Raw genomic sequence first — 19,129 nt, 5'->3', positions numbered from 1 at the left:
TTTCCCAACTTGTTTGTTTTGTTTTGTCGGATAACTTGGAAAATGGTAAGGTGATACGAACTTGTCGTAACTTGTGATTTTGTCGTAGTCGGCCGTTGAAACGCACATGTATATTCAACTACACTCATATGTGATCTAAGTTTATACATAGTTGAGCCCCAAGAGTTTATTTACTTGGTTTTGGTTCATTTGTCTCAACTATTTTAAAGTTGTAAAATGAGAGACAAACCTTGTCGAAAATAATCTTTAAGACCAATTACTTGGCAAATCTTTTGTGAATAGTTTGTTATGATTATATGAAGATATGTGGATGATTGCTAGGTGATGAATATGATGTTTATCATAATGTGAAGTATTTTCTCCTTTATTTGGATTGTGAGAAACAATGTGATGTTATTGAATTATATGATGAAGTTGATATTGGTGAATACATATATGTTAATTGATTGTGATATTGTCGGTGAATGCATATATGTTAAGTAATGGTGATTTGTTGATGATTGCACATATGCTAAATGTTTGGTGATGATTATTTGATGAATGAATTGTGATAGCATGTTTATGTTTTTTTGTTGGCCGAACATGTTGAATATTGATTGTTGGTGGTGAATCCACACATGATAATTTTGATGGTGATATTGTTGGTGAATGCATGTATGCAAATTGAAGGTGAGATGGGATATTATATCCAAGGGTGTTTGTGAATGTGTTGATGAATATATGTATTGGTGTTAAGTCATATATTCATGCATACATGATTAATGATGTTTTTGTTGCATCATGAGTTGACGAGTTTGTCGTAGTTGATGGATTTTATATCCGTGTTAATGATGTTTTTGTTGCATCATGAGTTGACGAATTTGTCGTAGTTGATGGTACCGTGTACATATAGAAGTCGTGTTTAGGTGCATATCATATCTTGGCATGAGTCCTAGTTGTGTATGTGCTTGGTGTTTGATGTGATAGATGGCCTATGTGATTGTGACTTGATGAATTTGTGCATTGGTGAAATTTGTTGAATGTTGTGATCTATGTGAAATGGTGTATACGTACACTGGTGGACTTTGTTGATGGTTGTAAATAATTGAGCTATGCTCTAATTGCATGCCTTACTTGTTTATTCTTATACACTTGGTGAAACAATTTGATGATAATTATTTTGGTAATAGTAATGAGGTGAGAATTGTATATGTATATGTATATATATGATGTGGTGATTTCTTTGATAATGATGATTGCTTACTTATAATTTTGAAATGATGAATCGTACTTGTTGAGTTAAGTATGCTAAATTAGGAATAAGGTGAGTAATCTTTTCATTGATTGATGTTAATAAATGATGAGCTTATGTCGATGACTTGATTAGGGATTGAATATGTTGCTATGTTATGTTAGTAATTTGATAGCTTGAGTTGTATATGATGGGGGATAATAATCATGTGATGCTAGTATTCTAGGAGGGATGGTTATGTATATGTGTTATGCATGAATCGTTGAATGTCTATGTTTGTTTATGTTGATTGTGATTGATGTGAAGCTTACCCCCAGTGGTTTTGACAGCCTGCCTGTTTGTATGAATGCGTAGACGAAGTGCATGATTAGTTTGCTTTCGGTGAGTTGCTTGGTGATTGTTTGGATAGCTGGAGCTAATCTCCGTTATCGGTTTTTAGAATCTTAGATTAGGCTCTGATTAGGTGTCAGTCTTATGAGATTCTGGATTTGTTTATGTTATGGAGATTTTGCCCATATGTCGGGATTTCCTTGACACTTCAATACAATCATCTAAACCAGCCTAACATGAATTTAACCTTTTGTATGGAACAAAAGAACTTCCATATGAATGTTGGAGAACTGGCGTTTGGCCAGTTTGAATTTGCCTCATTTAAAGGTAAGATAATTGTTGTAGTTGGAATGCACTTTCCAACCACGGGTAAGACAATTGATGTGGTTGGAAAGTGCATTCCAACTACAACAATTATCTTACCTTTAAATGAGGCAAATTCAAACTCGCCAAACAACAGTTATCAAGCATTCACCCGTAAGATTAAATTCTTGTTAGGCTTGGTTTAAATGATGGTATTCAAGTGTCAAAAGAATGAGGTGTATTCCTTGACACTTAAATACCTTCATTTAAACCAGCCTAACAAGAATTTGAACTTCCGGATGAATGCTTGGTAACTGTCGTTTGACAAGTTTGAATTACCACATTCAAAGGAAGATAATTGTTGTAGTTGGAATGCACTTTACCCTACCTAGTGACGTTATTCTGGCGGAATTAAATTTTTGATGATATCTTCGGTTGATCTCAGCAACGTTACCCGCATATCGATCCACTGGAACATGTTGTGCTCCCAAAACATGCTCGTCACGTTTTCGTCGTTCGTTAATTCCACCCAACTGAATGATACTCTCCCCTCGTCGAGCGTTGGACGTTTATACTGAACGTGTTCCACCCTCCTTGTGTCTTTGGGGTTGACTCCCTGTTCGAGTTCATTCAGTTCATCCTTGAGACCTCTTAACGTTACACCAAGACACTGAACTTCAACCTCTGAGGTTCTCCGCCGTTGAATTGTGCATGAACGTCGATCCACCCGGCCATTGCTTTAAATATACACAATAAGAAATTAAAAACAATCAATGAAAAACTCATTCAAACAATTCATCAAACACTTGGAGTGCAAATTATACATAAACCCTAGAACTCATAACTACAACATTAACATGCAAACACAATCAAGCAAGATAAGTCAATTACATGTAACATTGTATCATTTCTTGCAAAAAAATCAAAATTTAAACAAACCCTAAATCTAAAATAATTCTCTAAAACTCAAAACTACAACATAAACATGCGAACATCTAAACATTTAAGCAACACAAGTCATTTACATGTAAACATTGTATGATTTCTTGCCAAAAACACCAAAATTTAAACAAACTCTAAATCTAAAAAAATTCTAATTTAAGAGAAAAAATATAACATATAAACATAAAAGGTTAATGGTGTTTGATTATGAAAACTTATTTGTTATTGGAGTGTTGTTTGATTTGAACTTGAAGGAATTTTGGTGATTTGAGAGAGATTTTTGAGATTTTTTTAGATTTTAGATGGGAAATAAGGAAATGAGGTGTTCTGCATTGTTTAAGACAGCTCGTAGTGTGAGTTAACTAACGCTGCGCTAGTTAATTCACGCAACGTTAGTTAAGTGACGCAGAGATTAACACGTGCGCTAGTTAACTAGCGCAGGTGCATTTTCGAAATGCCTGCAGGGCGTGAATGTCTTGTGCTGGGTGAAGAGCAGAATTCCACTCTTTATTAAGAGCAAAGATTTGGGGGGCTATTGTTCTGGACAAGCTAAAGACATTTAGGCCCAACACAAACATAGCTCAAAGTCCACATTTGACAGTAGTACTCACAACACACCTCCTCCCTGCGAGGGGGTGCTCGGAGCAATAGACCAATTCAAACGAATAGTAACGATCACCATCATGGCTCCGCGAATCTCTTCTCGTCAAGCACATGTGTGCCTTACAACGACTCTGCATTCACCACCACTATATAAAGGGGAATCTTGGCAGTCCCCAAGGTTAGAATCTACTCTCTCTCTCTCTCTCTATCTATCTCTCTCTCTTTGAACCCCATTTTGATCTCATACTGACTTGAGCATCGGAGTGTCTGCAGGTACATACCCCTGCCGTTTCAGTTATCAACTGAAGCAATCCACCACCGTATGGTAGAGAAACTGCACCGATAATCACCTTCTTATAGGGTTGTAATCTAAAAATAAATAAAATTACAGGAGGTGAATTGAAACTCGCCTATATTACAGAGATGTGAACATATATTAACCCTTTAAATTGTAAAAATTGTTGCTATTGAAAATTGTTAGTGTTGTAGTTTCAGGGTGTGAAGGAATGAATAATGAGGATGGAGTAATGTTCTGTAGTAGCATGATATAACTGCCATAAATGTTCAGGACAAAACAAATATTATTCGAAAAGAATGAAGATACTCACAATGGTGGTGCATCGATGGCAGAAAATGCTCTAAGAAAGGAAGTAGTGGTCAGAATTCGATGATGAGATGGCAACGAAGGAGAGTTGTACCTGCAATCACTCTAATACTCAAGTCAGTATATGATTGAGGTGGGTTAAAAGACTAGAAAAATGCACACCTTGAGCAATGTTGGAGACTTATTTATATAGGTGTTGGGGAAATCGTTGCGTCGTAATCGTCAAGAGGTTGCATACGGCGTCTATGAATGTCATAGCTAGGGGTGTAAGTGGTTCGGACAAAACTGATGAAACTGAAAATCCAAACCGAACCAAACTGAAAAATTATCCGACCTTGTTTGGTTCAGTTCAAAACCGAACCGAAGCAACCTAAACCAATCTAGTTTGGTTTGGTTCTCGGTTTTTAATTTTGAGATCCAAAGAACCGATGAACCAAATCGATGCTAACCTTCCTTCCCATTTTAGTAATATTATCCCCCCTCACACACAATTATAATTAAGCTCAAAATTAAAGTCCAACATAAAATACTCCTTAATTCATTCACTTTCTCCTATCATCATCTCATCAGTCACACTCTATTTTAATATTTCTACTAAATAAGAACACTAGTTTTTTCATGTTAGTTATATAAAGTAACTTGAAAAATAGAGAACAAAGAAAAACAAAGTTTCATCAAATATTTAAGTATGTTGTATGCATGAAATACAAATTTGTGAAAATATGAATTTTTTTAAGGGAAATGTTAATCGGTGCTCCCGCGACACTGGTTAAGGAATTATAAAAGGAAATATTTTCTTGAAAATTGTGTATTTCATTTTTTAAAAGTTAAAAAATTGCTCTTTTCAATACAAATTATAGCTTTTGTTTCTACTTTTAGTTTCTTAACTAGTGCCTCGGGGGCACCGGTTAACAACACCCTTTTTTTAATTGTATTTTCAAACAAATCGATCAACCGAACCGATCCAAAATAGTTTGGTTCGGTTTTTTTAAAACAGTAAAAACCGAACCAAAATCGAATTGATGCAGATTTCATTGGTTCGGTCATTTTTGACCAAAAATTGATCTAAACCGAACTATTACGCCTCTAGTTATAGTTGTTAGATGTCGTCATGGCCATTAGGAGGTGTTATGAGTTAGAGAGGATTTGAGGCAAGGTAGGAAAAATCCTGCTCATAAGCCTCCTATTTATGTATTGTTAAACATTCTCTTTTCCATCCAATGTGTATTTTGTAACTCACTCGACAATTATCACGACACTTTTGCAATAAAAAAAAAAAATATTATGCCTATCTTATTTTTTTATTTGAATTTCTTTTTATAAGGATGATTTGAATATTTATTTTCTTAAAATTATTATTTATTTTATAATAAAATAATATTTATTACATTTTATCAATGTTATCCTGATGGTAACAAAAAAAAAAATCAATGTTATCCTCATTCATTAGTCACTCGTTGCTTAATTTTTATATCTTAATTATCCTTAATTAAAATATTTGAATCATCATAAATGTTTCAATGTATCTTCACAACTTGTTTAATTTTATTTTGTTCGAATTATGTCTTTGTAAATTACAAGAATTTAACTTATATACACCGCCATTTTATAAATATTTAACACATATATTCAATGATGTGGGATATGTTACCATACATAAAAAAAGTCATATCTCATTATAAAATCTCTTTTTATATAAGAAATAAAATCTCAAAAAAACTAAAATAAAATCTGAATTTTGAAAAAGAAAATAAAAATGTAGAATGAAAAGGAAAGAATAGGGTTTGAAGAAAAAAGGGGCTCGGTGGCCCTAGAAGCTAGTGAATCGCTGGTTGTAGGAAAGGAGAGTAGCTGCAAAAACTGTTATATATGTGCCTCCCTCGCCCACCCTCATTCTATTCTATTCAATTCTATTTCCCACCGTACCCTTCTTCAACAACCAACACAACTCTCTCTCTCTCTCTCTCTCTCTCTCTCTTTCTTCACATCAATCAAACATAGCATAGCATCTATTAACTCTATTTCACTGTGAGTGTGACAAATAAAACTAGAGTATCTATAATATTTCATTAGTAGTTAGTGCATGATTCACTACAATGGCTTCAGCTTGCATCAACAACAACATCTCAATGTCACCTGAAACCTTTTTCCCATGGGGAGATCCTGAACCTGACTTCGAGTTCCGTCTTCAAGATCCCGTTAACATGCTCCCCGCCGATCAACTCTTCTCCGACGGTAAACTCGTCCCTCTCCACTTCAAACCATCTTCTTCCTCTTCAACCACCACTTCCCCCAAAAAAATCACCACCTCCATAACCACCACAGACCCCATTCTCTTCTCTCCTAAAGCACCTCGTTGCTCTAGCCGCTGGAAAGACTTACTTGGTCTCAAGAAACTGTACAACAACTCCACAAACACATCCACAACAACTAAGACCATGTCTTCTTCGAACAACAAATCATTCAAACACCTTCTTAACAGGAGCTGTAAAACAACGTCTTCAGAAAACGGTTCTCTGAATCTTCCATTGTTGAAAGACACTGAAAATGAATCACTCTCGATCTCATCTCGTTTATCACTTTCTTCTTCCTCTTCAAGCCACGACCACGACGATCTCCCACGTCTTTCACTTGATTCAGACAAACCAAACCCGATTTCAATCCACCGTAACCCGAATCAAAACCCGAACCAGAATCCAAATCCAAGGATCCGTTTAGTCAAACCTAAATCAGGCTCATTCGACGGAAACAACAACAAACCGGATCACAATCGGGCCGGGAGAAGTCCGATCCGGATGGAGTCATCATCCACTACGCAAGGGTGCAGGGGAGTTTCAGTGGATAGCCCTAGATTAAACTCATCAGGGAAGATAGTGTTTCAAAGCTTAGAAAGAAGTTCGAGTAGTCCTGGTAGTTTTACTGGTGGGCCCAGGTTTAAGCATCGTGGTATGGAACGGTCTTATTCCGCTAATGTCCGGGTTACTCCGGTTCTTAATGTTCCGGTTTGTTCTTTACGAGGCAGTTCGAAATCCGGTTCGGTTTTTGGGTTCGGTCAGCTTTTTTCTTCACCGCAGAAGAGAGATTCTACAGTTGGTGGTGGTAATAGCAATGGCAATGGCAATGGAAAAAGTCATCATCATCAATACAGTGTTAAACATCATCAACAACATAAACACACTTAGCCAGTGTTTGGTAACACTTAATTCTTAATTAGGATGTTTTGTTTTTTTAATTTGTTTTTACCCCTTTTTTTTTTTGTTAAGGTTAATCTCTGTTCATGAAGTATGATTTTGGAATGAAAAAAAATATTGCAAGAGGAAGGAGATTGCTAATTTTTGAGGGGTTGGTTACTTACTTAATCTGCTTTTTCAATTAACAGGTTTTAGATTTAGATTAGATTGATTAATGTAAATAACCTTTATGAGGTTTTGTTGTTGATTATGTTTACATTAATGATGATTAATTAGCGTTAGTTCTTGTTGCTTCTAACTCAGTGAAGTTTTTCAGTGCAATTTTTGCTGTTTGTAAACACATGGGAATGGAATAGGAATCTCCACTTTTTTAATTTTCTTTTATTTATTTATTGAAAAAATATATTGAGATCCGTGGTGGTATTATGTTGAGCTTATCTTGTTCTGTATCATATGCTTATTATTTTAAATTAAATATTTAGAATATAGAAATTATTAAATTTGATTTGATTTTGTTGTTTGTATATTTAGAGTAATGGGAAATGATGCCAAAGATTCAAACAGAGGCGCCAGCTCTGGTGTGATGAATTATTTTTTTTGCACGTCAGTCTGATCCCAAAACTTTATGTCTACTACTACTATTTTATTTTTTCACTCTCTGCTTGCATTAAAAACATATACTGTACACTATTTCTTTTAGCTAAGTGACAAATTACTGTTTCATTGTGATTTAAATATCTATATAGTAATAATAAATTATTAAATTTCTTGGGAGGACGTTAATGCCATGGGAGATGGAAGAAAGGAAATGAGTCTCTGGCTAAGTGGTCGGTGGTCCACACCTGAGACCTTAATGGAAGATTGAATTGAGTGGGACAAGTTTCTCTTCTTTTAATCAAAATGTGTACTTTGATTGGGGACATGGTATAAGTTCCTAGAAGGGATTATCAATCTTTCAATGAATAATTTAATTCAATTTCTCTATTAACTTTCTGTGTGTGTGTGGTTGGGAAAGAACATCTTTTTCTATTGGGATCAAATTATTTTTCTTCAAGTGAAAAGATTTTTCCCTTATAGATGATTATCCATCTTTATGGGTCCGTCCTTAATTAGATATATGGTAGGTCCATTTTTCCTGTTTGTTGCAACAAGCAATTTGATATGTGTTAAACCATAGTGCATAATTGAAGGAATGATTTGCACAAAAGTTCATTGCCTTTGGACCCCTTTTTTACATCTTTTATCGTATTCTCTCCAACAGTGATAGATATGTTTTTAGTTCCGTGGTACTATATATAGACACAACACAACCCCGACTCCCATGGAAACGTTAAGCCGATTTAAGTGTATGTTTGGATTAACGGTGATTTTATCAGATTCTTACAATCTCATCGTCAATCTAAAACATGTGCCCAATTGATTCACAAATCTTCATTGCAAACTCAAATCCAACAACTCATTAGAAGTATGGGAAACTAAGAATATGCACAATAAGCCAGGAACAGTTTTTTTTTTTTTTATATTAAGAATATGGTAAAACCACGTGATTAAACATCAAGTTGAGATGCTTTTGAGGTTGGCCACCATGTCCATAAAATCCAAATCCCATGTGAGAGCGTGGTTTTTTAGTTGCCTTGTTTGATTAAACAAATGACTAGTCTCGTGTCTGGACTTTGGATCAATGTAATGGATGGAGATGAGACGAGACACGTTCTTTTCTAATGTTAATATAAAAATCAATGATGTTTTGCTAAAATTTATACTAAAGTTAATCAGTCTTTTCAAAAGCCTTCACATCTTCTATTTGTCATCATTCAAATCAATATAAAACATTGCCTTAATTTATGATAAATGTTCCTACATTCCCTTATTTATTTATTTATTTATAAATAAATATATATATTTTCAAGAATAATTTGAGATTATTACTGAGTTGATAGGAAGTATCATCATCATAATTATTATTTCCAAGTCTTTTGAGATTAAAATTAAGAGATTAATTGGTATGTATTTAATTTGCTAAAAAATACAAGACAAACAGAACAATTGAAATTGAAGTTATACATTGTTTGATTTATAAAACTGTTTAATATACATAGACAAACTAGAAATAAGAGACGGGACAAAAATTAAAATTCTTGTTTCTCATTAAATCACAACACAATATTTTGTTAAGCGTACAAGTTGCTTAAAATATCAAAAATAGTTTTTTATCCACCAAAAATTTTATAAGATCGAAAACTATTCAATATCATAAACATTTGTTATGTGTTGTTTTGTCTTACATAATGTCGTTTTGTTATGTGATATTTTATGAAAAATACTAACAAGTGTTAAAAGAACACTTGATAAGAAGTCAATTTTTTTTTTGAAAATGGCAATTTTAATACATCTAAACTCTTAAAATTAATCTTTTTTATCCTAAATTCATCATTTATTTCTATTTTTAGTTTCTTAATCGTAAACATTATTATACGGCATTTTTTTTTAACAAATTATGATTTGACATTTGTTAACATAACCATATTTTGATTAATACTTATTGATTAGCGTATCAGACACATATATTTAAAACATAAGTTGTCATGTTTATTGATTGACTTAGATAAAAACACATTCATATCATGGGATGGATTTGTACGATAAATTTACACACAATCCACATTAATTAAACTCAAATTTTGCACAAAAAAATCTCATGATTTGGCACATACTGTTACATGAGATTGGTTTTGAACAAATTTCAGTTGTCTTTGTCTACCTGAGTGGCGGGGGTTTGTCGTTGAGAGTTCCGTCCCGTCCCATCCTTCTCTACAACGCAGGCTTTGGGTTTGGAGCTGTGCCTTATCCCATTTATCATTTGATTTGACATTTTCTCCTTCATCTCTTACCCAAAAAAGAAATTTAATACTAGTAGTATAGCACAAAATTGTAGGAAAATTAAAGAATTATTAAAATAATAACTAGTGCCCTATCAAATTTTTTGCAGAACATTTAATAGAGGAATAAAAAACTATTAATTTTTTTTACAGTATGCTTAACCAATGTATATTTAGTTAATTGAGAGAAAAAAAGTTAGACAACTTATAAAACTAAAACTAAATGTATATTTGGTTAATTGAGAGAAAAAAATTATTATAAAAATTCCATGAGATGTTTTTAGTGTGTTTTTTTTTTTTTAAGTAAAATAGAAATAATAGAAATAAGATTAAAATAAAGAGAAAGTATAAGATTGGGAAATATGGACCTGACCCAATAAATCACAAAGAAACAACTAAAAAGATAAAAAGCAAAACACCAACAATCACGGACAATCCAATGCACCCACGTATGGACGCGAAATGGAATTGCAAAAAAATATAGCGCTAGTGTTTCGAGCTTGTTTCAAGCTTCTAAATAAGTTTTTAATACTAGTAGTATAGCACAAAATTTTGATGTTTAAATTTGATTGAAGGGGTTTTCTTTTGTTGTGTTTTGTTTGGTTTGATGAGTAAAGGAGAGATTTTAGTAGAGGAAAATGTTAATCTCTTTCGATTTATATATTATCACATTAAATAAAAAATAACTATTCTTTTTAAATTTTGACTTCTAGAGGAAATTAAAATGGTTTACTTAGCCCTCCTTTGGTAATTTTTATTTGTATATTAATATTTTTTAAATAGACAAAATGATAATAATTATTAAAAATCATATAAATAAATTTAGAAACTATTTCAAAGAAAAATAATGGAGATGGATTTAAATTCCGACCATAACATTCAACTTAACAAAATTTTTTTTTTCATTTGAATTAGAAGTTTTTTTTTTTGTGTCCCGTGTTCAAATACCTTATATATATATTATGTATTGTTTCTATCAACTAAGTACGCTTACGGGGATAATATTAAGTACTTTTATTGTTTGATCGATTAACAAGATCTAAAAATGTATAAAGTTTGAATAGAAAGGGAAATGCTGACCGGTATCCCGGGACATTGGTTAAGAATATCAAAAAGAAAATTATATAGCGGTTAATACATTGAAATTTTATAATTAATTTATAATAAAGTCAAAAACAGTTTTCTTTTATAGTAATAATTATCTTTTATGATATGTTTAACCAATGTCCCAAGACATCGGTTAGGATGATCCGAATAGAAAAAAAGAATGAATAGAGTAAATAAAAAAGGGTAATATTTATTTTATCAATCATACAAATAACTCGCATGCTACGAGATTTGGGGCTGTGTCTATCATTACTTTATCACTGATTTGACATTTGCTCATTCACATTCATGCCATAGTCCCGTAGCATTATGTACCAAGAACAGGCAAAATCGGTTTAAGAAAGCTACTAGTACTTGATAATAACTCTGTTTTTGAATAGATATTATTTCTGTACCACCATGTTTTTTTTTATCAAGTGTACCACCATATTTTTTGTACAACTTCTAAGATATTATGTTATGTAGATAGTTATAATGAGTATATAAAATATTAAAACCGCTCTTTAGGTTTGGTGCGTGAATAGGTTTAGGCGGCCTTTGAATTTGATAAGGTCTGATACCATGTTGAAATTTGAGGCCTAACTCATCCTTATAAAACCGGCTTGTGAGGTAAGGATTGTCTCCTCTTTTATAAACTCTTCTCAAGTGTCTTGTCTATCCGATGTGGGACTTGAGTTTTTTTCAATATACCATGTTTTAGGACAACTTCTAAGATATTATATTAAGTAGATAGTTATAATGAGTATAAAAGATATTAAATTTAGGATTAAATGTTTTTAATCTCTAAAGACATTTCAATTTTTATTTTTTGTTCTTCTAAAATTTTCATTGAATAATGGTCCTTTTAAAAAATTTCGTCTTTAATTTGGTCTCCGGTGTTACGTGGCATTGTCATGTGTTTAATTTTAATGACCAACTGTTGATTGGACTTGTACACATAGACAATGTTGATTGAAATTGGTTTAATATTGAAAAAAAAAATGTTAGAAGATCGCCAAATTTAATCCTAATTTCTCACTTTCTTCTCTTCATCTCTAAATTGAAACCCATAACCTTCCTCCACCGTTAAAAAACTCAAACCTTTATTATATACCTAAACTTTCGTCACAAACCTAGAAACAATATTTATAGAGAATCTCATGCTACCTTACGAGGAGAAACAACTTTTCATGAGTTTGTAAACAATTCCTTCAAAAAAACAAAAAAAATGACTTTGTAACAAGCTTTCATCTAAGTGGATGGATATATATACGATACATGATTTCAATGAGTCTCCTACCGCAGGTGACTTGACTTTTTTTTTTTTTTTTTATTTATAAAATTGATGTCAATCATTGGATGTGCTTGAAAACTTTTGAAGACCATAGTATTATCATACTCTTTAAACATTATATTATTTTCACACTATGTTCCATCATCATTCTCTTTCCCTCTCCGTATCTCTTACTCGCCCAACAACAACTACAACCCGATGCACCGCCGTTGGAAAATCACAACGACAATCGCCGAAAAATCACAACAACAGCGACGAATTTTTGGAAATCTTAATCCAATCCATTCAACCCAAAGTTGCAGAAAACAACATTCATTAAACTCAAATTTCATTTAATCTAATTCACCTAGAAACAAAATTGCAGAAAATATTGATTTCTCAATTATTCAATTCATTCAACCCAAAGTTCACATATTCATCACTAAACTCAGATGAAAGTGATTAAATCCGTCGCTAGACCAAATGTTACACAACAAAACAATCAAAATCGGAATGGAAAATCTGACAGAACTCAGATCTGGAGAGGGATAGTGTTTAAGTTCAGATGTGAACACAAACTGGTCAATGAAAAATTACGAATGAAAATAGAATAAAAAGAACAAAAAAAGATGTGTTGGTGTTGAAAAAAAAACGACGATTTGTGTTAGAGGTATAGCAATCAACAGAAAGTGCAACAACAACACTGGAGTTGCTACAGTACACGTCTCTCACTTAGATCTACCAAATGAAAAAAAAATATAGTGTAGAAGGATTATGGTAAGATCAGTGTTTGTCGTCAATCTAACCGCAACACATGTCATTTTTGTTATAAAAAAAAAAAAAAAAAAAACCAGTTTTTTTTAATGTCTCCTCCCGTGGGAGACCTATTCAAGTCTCCTACCATAAACGGTGCCGAGATTATGTCTCTAAGTCTAACCATGATGATGTTATTGACGACGATGATAATGATGGAGACATGACTGTTTTTTTTTTTAGAATAAAAGAGAAGAGTAATTTAAAAGTAAAGAGAAGAGTAATTTAGAATAAAAGAAAGTAATTCGGTGTGGGAGGTATATAGTAAACATTTTGATCCAAAGTTAATTTACTTTTATCCAATGGTTCATATTTATTTTATCAAAAAAAAAAAAAAAAAGCCATGTCTCCTACGGTAGGTGACCTATTCAGGTCTCCTACCGGAAACGGAGCCATATACTTAACGAGTTCATTGTCCAATATCAAAAGTTGCAATGCTTTAGTAGCTTATCGAGTAACGCATCATAACTTTTTGTGTGGGTTAACATCTTTGGTTTGAATTGCCCGCTTTTTCCCGACTATTTTAATTACTTTAATTAATAATTTAAAAAGGGTTAATATGTCTTTACCTTCCTGTAATTTGGGTGAGTACCGGTATACTCCTGCAAAAAAAAAAGTTTAGAATTCAACCCTGTAATTTAAGATTCTTTCATTTTAGACCCTGAGGCAACAAAAAGCTGACGTGACATGCTGACTGTGCATATATGATTATGTGGTACGCTGACTGTATAATTAATTTTGTTTTTTAAGGGCACACGTGACATCTTGCCTATTTTTTTAAAATAAAAAATGAAGTTATATTAATTTAAAAATAAAAATTAATTTCTGAAAATAAAAAAAACCGTAAAAAACAATATATTTTCGAAAAAAACCAAATTTTATAAAAAAAAATAAAAAATTCTGGAATTTAATTTTAAAAATAAGAAGAAAAAAAATCAGGAATTTTGATTTTACGAAAAATACTTTTTTACAAAATTCATGAATTTATTTAACTAAGGAAAATATTTTCCAAAATTTTTATTTTTTGTATAAAAATGAAAATCAAACTTTTTAATTTCGAAAGAAAAATCTGAACTTTTTCAAATTATATTTTCTAATTATTTTTTAAATACATGAAGTTCCAGAATTTTTCATTTTCGTAACATATAATTTTTCATTTCGGAAAAGATTTTATAAATATTCTGGAATAAAACTTTCGAAAAAAAATCTAAATTTGTTTCTGATTTTTCCAATTTTTTAAATTTAAAAAAAAAATCAGATTTTTTTTCTTCTGATTTTTCAATATAAAAAAAATAATCTGAATTTTTTTTTCTATTTTTAAAATTAATTTTCTGTTTTTTTATTTTTAAAGTAACATAAATGAAAATAAAAAAATTTAAAAACAAAATTAATTATACAGTCATCGCGCCATATCATCCAAAAATGCTGACTCAGCGTGCCACGTCATCATGTTTGCACTGTCAGTTGGCCTCAGAGTCTAAAACGAAAGAATCTTCAAATTACAGGGTCTATTTCAAAAGAATCTTCAAATTACAAGGTTGGAATCTAAACTTTTTTTTTTTACAGAGGGATAAAGACATATTAACCCATTTAAAAAAAATGAAATTGCAGAGTGAAAGGGTTGAACACAAGTTTCATCACCAATCGTGCGAGTTAATAAATTATCCTTACCATTAGTTCACTAATGATTGAGTGATATATAAACAAACTAAATGACATGATTTTTACTTGGTAACTCCCTTCTTTTAGTCGGTGAATGCATAATACGGTAAGATTGACATTCCAACTATGTTGGAACCCTAAACCTAACCTCCAACATATCATCTACAATACCCTAATTTTTTTTAAAAAAATAAAATAAAAATAAGAACAAGACTTTGGGATACTAGACCAAAACTCAAGAAAGCGTAAATAAAATGTACTTAGTTGGCTCATCAGAAAGTTTACCATAAAAACTCAATGACATAAAACCCTGGTGAAGAAAAAAATGGAGTGTTCAACAATATAGCACTAACAAAATATAGACTCAAGTTAGTAAAGCAAATCAATTTTTGTTAAGCGTTAATAGGTCTTTACCCTGTAATATAGGTCATTTTTGGTTTTCTCCCTTATAAAATTTTTATTTTGATTCACCCCCCTGTAAAATATTTTTGTTTTCATTTACCTCCCTAATAGGCCAAACAAAAATCAATTTTAATTTTTTTTCAAGAAATTTTTGTTTTTATTTGGCCTATTAAGGGTAAATCAAAACAAAAATATTTTACAGGGGGTGAATCAAAATAAAAATTTTACAGGGGGAAAACCAGAAATGACTTATATTACAAGGGGTAAAGACCTATTAAACCATGAAGACATAAATTGACAATTATTTTTTTTGTCAAGTAGCCTGGTGGCTAAATTCACACACATTATAAAAATGTGGAGAAATAAGAATACAAATTATTCCTGATAGTTACCAACTGAACTACACTTACGGAACCATAAATTGACAATTCTATCAACACATATCTACTATGTAAATGTGAGACATTTATAATGTGATCATCCATATTTAAAGACATTTATATTAGAAATATGCCTTTAAACTAACAATTTATATCAGACTTTTAAAAAGATAGGACTTTATCAAAGAACAAAATTTAGAGAGGAAAAACGTCAAATTTCTATTTAGTTATGTTATTAAATTTCTTGACAAAAAAATAGAGTTGAATTTCATTTTCTTCACAAATAAACTTTGACATTAATTTAATTTAAATTTTAAGTAGAACTTAAGCCTTAAAACAACTCTACATTTAGATGATAGACTAAATTCGAACTTTGATTTTGAACAAAGTAAACGCTTTTTTTTTTTTTTTGAGGGAAGAACAAAGTAGATTGGATATTAGTTACCATGCCTTGCGTACTACTTTAAAGTGTATTACGGTGGTTTAATATTGAATCCTCTCGGCAATACAAGTGTGTTTGGTACATTAGAAACATCATGATTCTAGAACAAAGGAAGGAAAAGGGAAAAAAAATGTGATGAAGACGAAATAGTGAGATCGTAACAAGAAGTTGTGTCTTTTGCTCTTTTTGTTTTAGTAGTTTATATAAATAATTAGGATTGGTTACACAAACTTTAAAGAAATGATAAATTCCATTTGGTGAAAGATAAAACAAAGAAGTTTACAAAAGGACTTCTCTGATGAGTGGGATTTATTATCTAACTTTTGGGTTTATTTCTCTTCAAATATTTTTGAGGGTTAATAGTGTTTTACCCCTTGTAATATAAGTTATTTTCGGTTTTCTTCCTGTAAAATTTTTTTTTTTTTTTGAATTCCATCCTTGTAATTTAAAGATTTTTTGGTTTTAGACCTTCATGAAAAAAAATTTCCCCTATAATTTGTGGAAATTTCGATTTACCCCCTGCAATTTGAGCAAATTTCGGTTTACCACCTTGTTAATTTCAGAAAATTTCGGTTTACCCCCTGCCATATCATCTATTTTGTACAATCAAAATTCATGAAGGTCCAAAATCAAAAAACTTCAAATTACAAGGACGGAGTCCAAAAAGACAATTTTACAGAGGGAAGATCGAAAATATCCTATATTACAGAGGCGTAAAGCACTGTTAACCCTATCTTTGGTGATAGTGATTGAAGCTAGCTTTGGGCTATTACATGAAGTTTACAACAGATATGATATTTCCACATCCATAATTTCACAACACTCATCTAAACTTCATTTTCTTTCCATTTCTCTATTATCATATCAATATACCACAATTATTTATTCTTCTTTCAAGATATCAAATGGGTGTATGAGTGTTCATGAAATATTTTCATTTTACAAATAACAAAGGAGAAAGGGAGTAGAGCATTGATGTTTTAGTCTAATTCATTGTTAGCAATTAACTTTACAAATAATGATATGATGGTGTTGGTTTGAGACCTTGCACTATGTTTCTTTCAAAATCTTGTGTACGATTTTTCTCGGTGTCAATTTTGGTGAATTGATTTGACCTTTTCAAAGAAAGACTTTATCAACAGTGGTTATACAAAGGCTCGCAATTGTAATAACCTCATGAACATGACAATAAAAGAAATGTCGAATTTTGATCGTGTTCAAGCTAGTGATGTTCTGAGAGAAACTAATCCAGCTATAAGTAGTTTAATTAAGTTTGACGGTCTCTAATGCTTCATAAAAAATTTAATTTAATTCTTGCTTATATTTCAAATCCCTCTTTGAGAGATGCCCACTTCAACTTTCCCGCATAAATTTTAATTTAGTTTTCTCTATGTTTGCGACCAAGTGTTTGTGACCATCTAAGCCTTCGTCGTTTTCCTTATCTATTCAAAAGTAAAAAACCTAACCTATTTGAATCCATTTGCCAATGTGGCCTATTATCAGTTCCCGCCATGCTCATAAATTTTAATGAATTTTCAGTTCGGATTTTGATGCATATAATAATATTGTCACATTGTGATATGATATGATATCTAGTCTTACTATGGGTGAGGTGTTTGACTAGTCTTGAATGGGTAATCTCTCCATCACATTTGTTCCTTTCCATCAGAGTTTGGGTTTTGTGACAACGTGGAAATGGATGCACCTACCTACCATCTCAACATTTTCTTGACATACTCGTTATGCATGCTGACCTGTCCAATGTATTCCAAGCCAGCAGAGCAGGGGTATTTCTGTCATTTTATTTTGTAAAGCGTTGAGTTGCTTTTGTTTGTAGGTTCTCGAACCCCAAAATGATTCCCTAAAATCCAAATAAATCCCGGATTCTTGCTGCTAAATTAATTACAAATCTTAATTGCAATATGGGGAAGCCTTGTTGTTTGGTAGATACAGTGATGTGGCCTAGTCTATTTCAAAGGTATGGGATATAATTCTTTTATTAATTTTTTTTTATAGATTGATGAAATGGTAAAACAATTATAAACTTACACACATAAATGAATGTATCGAGGTTCGAACCCCGATCACGACGTTCGACCTAATAATTTTGGACATTAGATTTTACTTATATCCATAATGAATTTTATATTATTAGAATTTCTTTGATCAAAATTGGAAAATAACACATAATATTTTTTTAACACTGATTTTATGGAGCACGATCAAAGTTATGTTTGGCAGAGTATATTTAGTGTAAAATTATGGTGAAACACGGCGTGCGATGATGTATAAGCTCAAGAGCTAACATAACTCTCTTGGAGGCTTCATGGCTTAAAGATGGTCTGCCATTGTCGACGGATAACCCAATATTTGCGCTTTTGATGCAGGTAAAGTTATGTGATTTTATCGATCAATTATCAAAGACTTTGAATGCTCCAGCCTTTGGTTACAGATGATAAATTGATTTGGAAAGGGAGAAGAGTGGTAAGTATTATGTCCATAGTACTTATAGAATTTGTGTGACTGAAATTGCAGATAATTCTCATATGCATGCACTTGGCTGATTGAATTTGATTTGAAAGTTAAAAGTGTCTCCCAAAGTGAAGAATTTTCTATGGCGCATGTGCCGTGGCTGTTTTCAAACGTGTGCTCGCCTTAGTAGCAAAGATGTATCTTGCCCACTTGATTGTGTACTTTGTAATAGCAATTATGAAGACAATATTCACGTTCTTATTGAATGTTCTAAAGTTGTTCAGGCGTGGCATGATGTGAATTTATGGGACAAAATAAATAGCGTTATGCGCCAAAATTATAACATATATGCACTAATCTTCTCTATTTTGCACCAATTTTCTTCGGATCAATATGAGCTCATGGCCACGGTCATGTGGAGTCTTTGGAAGGGTCGTAACCTGAAACTTTGGCAACAACAAAACGAATCCAGCTCACAAGTAAGTTTATTGATTAATCGTTGTATATGGTCGGTCA

The 19,129-nt window shown here is 32.0% G+C and overlaps 1 protein-coding gene and 1 non-coding gene across 2 annotated transcripts; both read left to right on the top strand.

The window, feature by feature from the left end:
* Positions 1-5,802: 5,802 nt before the first annotated feature.
* On the top strand, positions 5,803-7,578 carry LOC25487028 (uncharacterized). Its single transcript, XM_013608874.3, has one exon. The coding sequence runs from the start codon at positions 6,110-6,112 to the stop codon at positions 7,193-7,195; it is 1,086 nt and encodes a 361-aa protein (XP_013464328.1). The 5' UTR covers positions 5,803-6,109; the 3' UTR covers positions 7,196-7,578.
* A 160-nt stretch (positions 7,579-7,738) lies between these two features.
* On the top strand, positions 7,739-7,824 carry LOC112419624 (small nucleolar RNA Z122). Its single transcript, XR_003009749.1, has one exon. It is a non-coding gene; the product is annotated as a small nucleolar RNA Z122 (small nucleolar RNA).
* Positions 7,825-19,129: the final 11,305 nt, after the last annotated feature.

The sequence above is a fragment of the Medicago truncatula genome, chromosome 2, assembly GCF_003473485.1.
Source record: "Medicago truncatula cultivar Jemalong A17 chromosome 2, MtrunA17r5.0-ANR, whole genome shotgun sequence".
In the NCBI taxonomy this organism is placed as follows: Eukaryota; Viridiplantae; Streptophyta; class Magnoliopsida; order Fabales; family Fabaceae; genus Medicago; species Medicago truncatula.
Note: the sequence above shows the minus strand (reverse complement) of the source record. Positions and strands in the feature narration are given on the sequence as shown.

Coding starts and splice junctions, on each gene's coding strand:
- LOC25487028 (XM_013608874.3), top strand. CDS start 6,110: ATGGCTTCAGCTTGCATCAACAACAACATCTCAATGTCACCTGAAACC.